The sequence below is a fragment of the Humulus lupulus genome, chromosome 1, assembly GCF_963169125.1.
Source record: "Humulus lupulus chromosome 1, drHumLupu1.1, whole genome shotgun sequence".
NCBI lineage: Eukaryota > Viridiplantae > Streptophyta > Magnoliopsida > Rosales > Cannabaceae > Humulus > Humulus lupulus.
This window is the reverse complement of record NC_084793.1, coordinates 46,350,700-46,360,938: the sequence shown is the minus strand read 5'-3', so window position 1 is coordinate 46,360,938 and position 10,239 is coordinate 46,350,700. Positions and strand designations below refer to the sequence as shown.

Here is a 10,239-nt window from a genome sequence, read left to right as displayed (position 1 = left end):
TTATACATATATTTATAATAGTTATGCACAAACTCCAATTAATATATATCTACATTTATATATCATTTATATAATATTTTAATATTATTTTTTTTATAAGCTTTCTCTCTCCATTTAGTATTTATTTATTATTATTTTTTTCTTTTTCAATTTTTTTATTTTACTTTAAGTAATAAAATATATTTAAATAATATAGAAAAATATATAGAGAAGCTAAAGTATGATATAATGTAAAATTTAGAAGTAAAATAGAATAAGATGTATTTTGATGATGTATTTTAAAAGATGGAGTAGAACACCCATTAATAGGAGTGCTCGAAGGACATAATTAACAGCACAACTATTGAATAAGAGCTTTTAGCCTTTTTTTTTTTTTTTTTTTTTAACGGGGCTTCTTTTTGGTTTAAAAACCTTAATCTTCACTTTTTGGAAGCTAAAGCTAGCTAACTAATAAGTCCATTCCTTTGGAAGAAACAAATCTGGAGAAGAAATCTTTTTTTGGGAAATAACACCACATTGTGACGAAGGCATCGTCGTCACTACATCCTTGGTTTTTTTACTATGTTTGACTGAGTTTATGTTCTTATGGCCTCCACTCTTTCTATTGGCTTTAGGATCTGCCAGAAAAACAAAATATTTACGTATAATTAATATTTACTAAAATTAGAAGTAAGTTATTGCATGTGTACTACTACTAGGCGTATTAATTTAGATAGGAAGCTTGAGTCAAATTAATCTTAATTTGTAGTTATTAGTTTTAGAGAAGGAAATTAAATAAACCTTGTCGAGGTGAAATTTGTAGGCCTAAAGCGTGCACGTTGAGGTTGAGAGCTTGGACCACACGGGAAGGAAGGAGAACAGGAGCACATGCTACATCAAATAATCAAACTATATCAGTTAACTGTTTACATATAATAATGTGATATTTTTCAAAATAGTTCACAGTAATTGAGACTATTGTACACTTGTACTCTAAAAAATAATTATTAAATTTATATAGTTTTAAATAAATTTAAATTAAAAAAAAAGTGTATATCAAGTAACAATTATTAAAATTTTTGTAAAATATAGTTTTTTTAATAGTTATATAAATTTTGAACATAATTTATATAGAGATTTTTTCATATTTATGTGATGTTTAAGGTTGTTTTACAAAAATATAGATATTTAATTTTTTTATTTTTTATAGTTTTTTAATTTGGAAGTTCAAATTTATGGAATTTTATTTCTCATAAATTTGAAAAAATACATAATTATGCTACATTTTTTTATCATATTTATGATTTCTTTGATTTTGAAGGTAATTTTGTTTTTCAATTTATTTTTTTATTTTTTTATTTTTTAATTATTTTTTCAGTTTTTTTCATTCTTTTTTTCCTTACTTAGTTTTTCTTCTATTTTTTCTACCAATTTTTTCCTTGGTATTTTTTTTTTCTTTTCATTTTTCCATTCTTCTTCTTCTTTTCATTGTTAGTCATTTATCTAATTTTTCTTCTTTCATTTGTATTGTTTTGTTTTTTTTCATATATTTTTAGTTTTCTTCATTTTTGTATTTATTCTTTTCTCCTTTCATTTTTTTTTCATTTTTCCACACACATGAGATTTTTTTCTTTTTTTTTTCTACCAATTTTTTCCTTTTTCTCTTTCAATTTTCCATTATTTTTCTTCTTCTTCTTTTCATTTTTATTCATTCATCTGCATTTTTTTTCCTTCATCATTTCTTTTCTTTTTTTTTTTTCATATTTTTTTTAGTTTTCTTTCCTCTGTTTTTTTCCTTCATTTTTTGTATTTATTATTTTCTCATTCCATTTTTTTCCTTTTTTTCACACATATTTTAATATTACATAATTATTTTACTATTTGTCATTTATTATTGTAGTTTTTTATAGTTTTTTTTCCACTATATGTAAAAAAATTCAAATAAATTTTTTCAGCATTTTTTTTTACTGTAACCCTTATAAGAACATCCAAATTTAGAAAGAAATATAATAAAAATATGAAAATATGAATGAGTAACCAGTTACCCTGATGTGAGCATTCAAATCTAGAAAAAAAAATTATATGAAAATGTGAATGGGTAACCAGTTATCCTAGTGGCAACATCCAAATTTAGAAAAAAAATATAAAAAAAATATATATGAAAACTTGAATGTGTAACTAGTAACCTTGATAGAAACATCCAAATTTGGAGAGAAAAAATAGATATGAAAACGTGAATGAGTAATTAGTTACCCTAATGGGAACTTTCAAATCTGAAGATAAAAATGTGATGAAAATGTGAACGGGTAACCATTTACTCTAGTGGGAGCATCCAAATTTGGAAAAAAAAAAAGATTAGATATAAAAACTTGAATGGGTAATTAGTAACTCTGATAGGAATATCCAAATTTGGAAATAAAAAAATAGATATAAAAAACATAAATGAGTAACTAGTTACCCTAATGTAAAAATTCAAAATTGAAAAAAAAAACTGATATGAAAACGTGAATGGGTACCTGGTTACCCTAATGGGAACATCTAAATTTGGTAAAAAAAAATTCATATACGAAAACGTGATTGTTATTAGTTATTTAACCCAAACAAAGAAAAAAAATAGTTGTGATCTTTAAAAAAAATGGAAAAAAAAAAAGTCGGAACAAAAAAATTGATTTGATTTTTTTTATGTATAGTAAAAAAAATAAGTACAATAATAAATAATATTGAATGAGAGATGACTTAATAAGAAGTTTTCTCCAAAAAAGTTTGACAAAAAGGAAGGAGAAATAAGACGTCAACGAGAAGAGAAGTTGAAGATATAAAATCTAAAAATAGTAAAATGAAAATATATTTGTGATTTTAAATTATAACATTAAATTATGAAAAATAAACATTAAACAATATAAAAAACAATAAAAATAGATTAAGTTCACTTTTTAAAATACTAAGTTAATATTGTATAATGAAACTAATATAAAAATAATCAAATGAAAAATACTTAAATAACTAAAGTTGTGTTTGGTAGAGGGGATTTAGTGAGGGAGGGAGAGCTAAGAAGGGAGAGAAGAGAAGAGATTGCTACTCCATTTATTTGGTATCATATGTGAGAGGATGGAGAAAAGACTTGGAGAGATGGGAAATCTCTCTAGTCCCACCATATCTCATCCTTCTTTCATTGAACGAATTGGAGAAGAGAGACAAAAAAAAAGTTTCGTACTTTCAATTCTTCTTCTAATACCAAACAAAAGGATTGAACGTTGTCATCTCTCTTTTCTAACTTACCAAACAACATAAAGGAGTGTCACTCTCCCTTCCATTCCACTACTCTCCCCATCCTTCCTAACCTATTCATCCCTCCTCTTCTCCTTCCTTTCTAACAAATATAGCCTAAAATAATCTTCTAATTTAAATAAACTTAATTAAGAATAAAAATATGGGATAAACTAATTTTTAAACAAAAATATGGGAAACTAAATCCATAAAATTGAAGTTTTTTTTTATAAAAGCCATAAAATAAGTTCTTTTGAAAAAAAAATAGCCATATTTTTGTGAACTTGTTAAAAAAAACCCATAAAAAAGTAATTTCCTCATTTTTATATAACTAGAGATAGAACTTAATTATAACAAGGTTTAATTAATTAAGCATAATCACTTTAGGTTTTCATTATTTGGCAATTTGGCACCTGATTTTTTTCCTTTTACCAATTAAGTCATTGAGCTTTACAAATAGCAGTAATTGAATTATTTTGGTTTTTAAAAATAATATTCTAAAATTTATTGTGTAAAATTGATATTTTTAAAAAATATATAAAATTCATATCACAGTGCATAAAAAATTTGACTTAATTATTGATTGGCGTATAATACCTGGCTTTTTATTGTTGGGAGGTAGGTGGGAGCCTGCTGTTTGTGGAAGGAAAACACCAGTACCACATGATTTTTGGGCAGAATCTAGAAAAATGGCCTGCATTCCATGCCCTCCACTCGATGCCCAATGTTGCCCAAATTTTGGTCTCTGAGGCAGTTTTGTATTGCTGCACTTTATTGAGTTCTGCAACGTCCATACATTTTAATTACATAATCAAGCATTGTTTCCTTCTTATTTTAATTACATAATAATATTCTACGCACAAACGTGTAAGCATATATTTTACTATAATTTTCATACCTAACAAATAGAATAGTCAATGCCACACGCGAGCTCATATAGGCAATATATGTATATAGCTTGTTTGTTTCATTCTACTTTTTATTGTACGATGCATATTATTTAACATTATCGCTCCTAATTCTAAACTACATGTATGTATATGTATATAGTCGACTAGGCATACATAAATATGTTTCGCCAAATAAACCTTTTAGACAAATGACGTACCCAAATATTGGCTCCAATTAATAACTAATTGTATTCGGAAACTACTTGTTCAAATAGTGAGAAATGATTGTTAACAAATGTTTTTTTTTTTTTTTTTTAAGAAAAACACATTAAATCATATATATATATATATATATATATATTCACGCACACAACTAGGTAACTCAAATTAATAATTTAACTACACAAAGTGGCAGACACACGTTGGAACGAGTGGGGTCAACTGACTCCAGTGAACTTTTAAAAATTACATGTACATATGTTAATATTTTTGTAATATTTTAAGTATTTTAATAATTAAATGTATTGACCCCATTAAAATAATAATTACATTTTTTTTTAAAGATTTTATAATTCTGTTTGTTTATTTCAAACTTTACCACATGTATTTTGTTTTTAATTCATGAGAATATTATTCATATGTATTTTTGTTAATGGATATTTTTTCTTTTTGAATTTTTTTTTGACCCCAATAAAAATATATTCTAAGTCCGCCTCTGACTATACAAGCAAGTTTAAGCACTATATCTATGAAATTCTGCTTGAAGGAAACAAAAGAGACGTTTCAGCTTACAATATATGCAACTGTTATATATCGTTCCATGCTTTTCTGATTTGAAATTTCTATTAAAAGTATTATAATAGTATGTCATGCTAGCTAATTATTTAATTTGGTACATACTTCACAAAAAATAATGATGCGTGATTAATGTATCTTATACAAAAATAATCATTAGGATATAAAATACAAGAGAATATACTACATTTGTCATAGCATATATAACTATCTATTACTACTTTCATATTTTGATTAAGAAATAAATGGAAAATGTAGTGTTTGTTTAGCTTAAGATAAAAAATCTTAAGAGAGGGAAAAATAAAGTTTATTATTAAAAAAATATATATAAATAAATAATTAATCAAATAAAAAGAGCTAGCCATCTATCAGTACGAAAACTATTTTTCCAATTGTGCTGTGTGATCCAAAAGGCAATATTAAATCAGTGACACCGTAGTTTCACCAAATAAACTTAGACTAGAAGCCATAATATGGGAGGTATGGTAATTAAAAAAAAATTGAACGTTACCTATGTTATGTAACATTATAGAATCTCCCCAAATATATACTATCTTTTTTATTTTGATAAAATTAAGAATAGACACTAAATAACAATACTACTAAATTAAAGCTCTGCAATTTAGTCTTCCTCCATTATTATTTCAAATAAAAGTCTAATGCTCATAATAGTGTATATACTGTAAATAAAAACGTATAGAGAAAAGGAAATTCGAACTCACGTTTTAAGTACTTTAGCCTAATTTCTTTGAGTTGAAAAGACTACTAAACTAAAACTCCAATAACTTTAATAGTTATGATTTCATATATTATTGTCCTTTAGCTTGACAATATGAAGCACAACCCATTAATTGCAGTTGCAAATATGATGTTTAAACAGTGTAAATTTTATATGATATGACAACTAATTCCTACGTATTCCTAGAAGGAAACTTAATCAAACAGGAATTTACTCTTTTTAAAAAAAATTTAAAAAAATCATATTTTCAATGAGTATACGCCACATAGTTCTAAATCACCGAATTCAAGTAATAAATCATTATTACGATTACGAAAGAGATTTAAAAATAAAAAGTACCATGTTAGGAAGTTCTTCGACCGAAAATTTGACGACACTACGACGGTGATGGTGAAGGTGGTGGTGATGGTGGCGGTGGCGGTGTGGTTGAACAGGTTTCACAGTACGTGCCTAAACAAGATTAAAAAATATTCTCAATAATTTTACTCGTTCATAAATATATTAGAATTCAAACCAATAGAGAAATATATATATATATATATAGAAACCTTTGTATCACAGGCCCCATCGAGAACTTGAGAGGGAAGGTACAACATTCCTTCTTCTAAACCAATAAGCCGATCACCTTCATCAGCAATAGCAGCACCAACAACAGCAGCCGCCATGTGAGAGAAAGCTTCAAATTGTGAAACTTTATTAAGAGAGAGAGAGATAGAATGAGCGATATTAAGTTTACGATCGAACTCCAACTTCTAAACTGCAACACAACTTATTAAATAGTTAACTCGGAGGGTCGTGGAGAGGGAGAGTCACACACCTCAGCAATTGCTCTTCTAGCAGCGCGTGAATTCAGCTTCCCTATAAACGACGTAGTTTTTTTGTTAATGCGTGGGTTTCAGTTTCGCTTTCCGAGAGTATGCCGGTATTTTTGTTCATTTCCTACGAGACTACCGAGATTAAGTGGGTGACGGTTTCCTGTACACGTGTGTTTGTGTTTGATTCCATTTTCACCTTTATTTTCCAAAATTTTATTCAAAATCAAAAAATTACTTTAACAATTTACGTTACTAGGATTTTTTATCCTAAAATAGATACCCAATGAATCAAACAATGATGCCAATCATCCAAGATACTTCAAAAGATACGTTACATATTTAGGCTGAGTCGGTAAATGATGCCATTGCCAATCATCCGACGCTTAGAAGAGGCGAGATGAAGCTGAATGTGGACGCTGCTATATATGCAAGTTGCTGATCAAAAAATAGGGACTGGAATGGCTTTAAGGAACAATGATAGTAAAGTTTTGTTTCGGCCCTTTGGTCTTTTACTGCAACTTACAAGTCAGATATAGCTGAGATTAATGATAACTATTCTGAATGCTCTCAAACTCTGTTGAAGCATGATTATATGTGCATAATTTTGGAGTCTAATTGCCTGGCCGTCATTAAAGCAATTCAAAACAAATATATTCACAAATCTTAATTTAGGCTCGATTATTAAAGAAGTCATTTCATTATGTAATTATTTTTCTAATATATCCTTTCAATATTTTCCTAGAGTTGCTAATAGTGTTAGCTTACTCATTGGCAAAATTAGTTTTATAAAAAAAAAAACATTCTGTATGGTGGCCTAGTGTCTTTTTTTTGTAATGATTCATCTTATTTATGGTGATGTTTATTATCAATGATATTTGTTTGGGGAGGAGTGCTAAAAACAACCTTCTATTTTAATATTTTAGTTAACTTTCGTCTTTGAAAACATATGAGGATATATTTTTTTTCAATTTTTTTAATGTGATGTTTGTTGTAGTTATAATATATATCCTACAAATTTTTAAATTTTTTTGAATAATTTACCATGTCAAAAATAAATTTGTATTTTTTCGAACACGTAATAAACTGGAATATCTAAAAATATCATGAATTGTTTTTTCGACATTGTAAATTATTATAAATTTTTTAAAAATTTACAGTAAAAATATTATAATTACAACAAATACTACGAATACTACGGTGAAAAAAATAATAATTTTGTTTTGAGAAGTTTTAATGAGTCCAATCTTTTCTTTAAAAAAAATGAATCAAACATTTATTGCTTGTTTTTTCCTTAAAAAATACTTGTTGCATTTTGACAAACAAACATATTGTTAAAGTTTTAATTAAGTTAAATATGTAGAATATAACTTATTTTATAACGGTTGTACATATACACACTAACTTAAAAGTTTTCCGGACCGGTAGCCTAAAAAAATATGGGGATGGTAATGTAATTTTAGTAATATATATTTACCAGATCGGTTGCCAAATGTACCAAACCCGCAAATGGCTAAACAAGGTTATTTTAGTCATTTACAATAAACAAGTGATGCAAGTATGTGGATTGGGTGGGTTGGATTCGGTAAATCTCTCTTCTCCCTCAGCTTGTTGCATTGCAGTTACTCTACCCATAACGCTCTTATTCTAGCGTCGTCATCTCTTGTTTTTTTTTAAAACAAATAATAATAATAAAAACTACTTCTTCACTTCTTTTTTTCATATAATATTAGCAAAACTTTAGATTACATGTACTAATTAATTTTAGTCAATTTCATTAAATAAATATATAATTGAGACTTATCATCATAGTGCTTAATTATTTTTATTTAAATAATTGAAACCCATTAGTACGTATGCAGCGACCAGTGCCTCTTCTTAACAACCATACCAAAACCTCTCAGCACAGGCTTGAAATGTATGGTTTTGGAAAATGGGTCCCACATCAGATTATAATAAACTTTAAAGGTGAGCTTATTGGCGTGATTCTGCTCTATGCTTTCTTTAGGTACATGTGGTCACTTTTGCTTCTTAAGAGAACTGGATGATTTTGATATTTGGATTTATAAGTTTTATTTTATTTATTTTTTAATTTAAAAGCATTGGTGCCTCTTTTTTCTTTGGTTACCTGTCTGATTGACACCCTTGCAGATGGCAAGTACTCCATCTTCCAAAACTTGCAACCAATCCTAAACCATATGTACTATTATTCATTATTTAATCATAATGTACTTCTATAATTCGTAAATATATATAAAGGTCTACAATAATCTAACCAAATTATAGTAGGTCAACCTTAAACAATAAATCTTGTCTGATAATAGCAACAACAAAAAATTCCTAATGCAAGTATGTTGTGGGATATGGTAGAGTGGTTTCAAATGTAATAAGCCAATTTAGGCCAACTAATTTGCATTTAGGACAATAATAGAAGAATTTACTGGAATTGGATTTAGGGAAAGCCATCCGTAAGATATGTGTAGTGTTGTTTCAATATTTTGTAGTTTGCTATGTCTTATACTATACTTTGAAAATTGGTTGTGTTTGTTACTGAATGTTGTACGTGCTTTGATTATTAATTGTGTTCATTACTGAATTAATTTATGAAGCTTCCATTATAATGGATAAAAATAGACTACTAATAGATTGTTGGACCGGGGATGGTTGTAAACATTTTCTTGCTTTGGGGTTTAGCTTTCCTTCCACAAGTTCACAGTAGTACCAATTTCATCTTAAGTCTTGTTCTCTAAATATTTTGTAGTCTGATGTTTCTTAGAATTTGGTTTTAGTACACTTGTAGTTGTGTGTGTAAATATGATTACATGAGGATTTTTTACATAATATATATATGAAAATATAATATTGTAAATTTTTCATTTTTTAAATATATATTAATTTCTAAATATAGTTACTGTTTTTTATTGGTTGGAAATATCATTAATTATGACAAAAAAAATAACTAAATTTGAAATTAAAGTAGAAAAAAAATATTTATTCGTTGGTGACTTGCTATACAAAGTCACTATGTTATCACAACATCATAATTGTTAGTAACCATCTATGGGCAGTAACCATTGAGAAGTCTTTCATATATATATGTGTGTGTGCACTCTTAATGGTTGCTACTCATGGTTGGTTACTTTAATATTAAACATTGGATTAAAATCAATGATTCATATTTATAGTTGTTAATTAATATTTCTAAAAATAAATTTTGATTTTTTAAAATTTTTGGAAGGGTTACCTGATGAAAAAACGTGTATATATTATGAAATTATAATATTGTAATTTTTTTATTTTTCAAATGCATGTCAATTTCTAAATATAGCTAGTGTCTCTCATTAGTTGGAAACAACATTAATTATGTCAAAAAAATAACTAAATTCAAAATTAATGTAGAAAAAAATATTTATCTGATGGTGACTTGCTATACGATGTCACTATATTGCCACATCATCATAAATATTAGTACCCATCTATGGGTAGTAGCCATTGAGAAGTCTTCTATATATATATACTAGATACAAGTAATGTGCAATGCACATTTCCTTAGTTTTATTTATATAATTTATTAATGAATTTTATTAAATTTATATTAATGTCATATAAATTTCAAATAAATATAATGTTTTAATTAAATAATTTATTTATTTTTATTTAAGTTTATGTTTGTTCTAGTTTTTTGAATTTGGGAGTGACAACAAGAGATTATATATTATATGTTTAATGTAATATTAAATATTATAGGTGGATTTTA

The 10,239-nt window shown here is 26.8% G+C and overlaps 1 protein-coding gene across 1 annotated transcript; it reads right to left on the bottom strand.

The window, feature by feature from the left end:
• Window positions 1-244: 244 nt before the first annotated feature.
• On the bottom strand, window positions 245-6,431 carry LOC133792004 (uncharacterized). Its single transcript, XM_062229915.1, has 5 exons — window positions 6,219-6,431; window positions 6,010-6,120; window positions 3,844-4,027; window positions 781-870; window positions 245-617 (listed from the first exon to the last, which is right to left on the bottom strand). The coding sequence occupies exons 1-5, from the start codon at window positions 6,333-6,335 to the stop codon at window positions 448-450; spliced, it is 672 nt and encodes a 223-aa protein (XP_062085899.1). The 5' UTR covers window positions 6,336-6,431; the 3' UTR covers window positions 245-447.
• Between the last annotated feature and the right edge of the window lie 3,808 nt (window positions 6,432-10,239).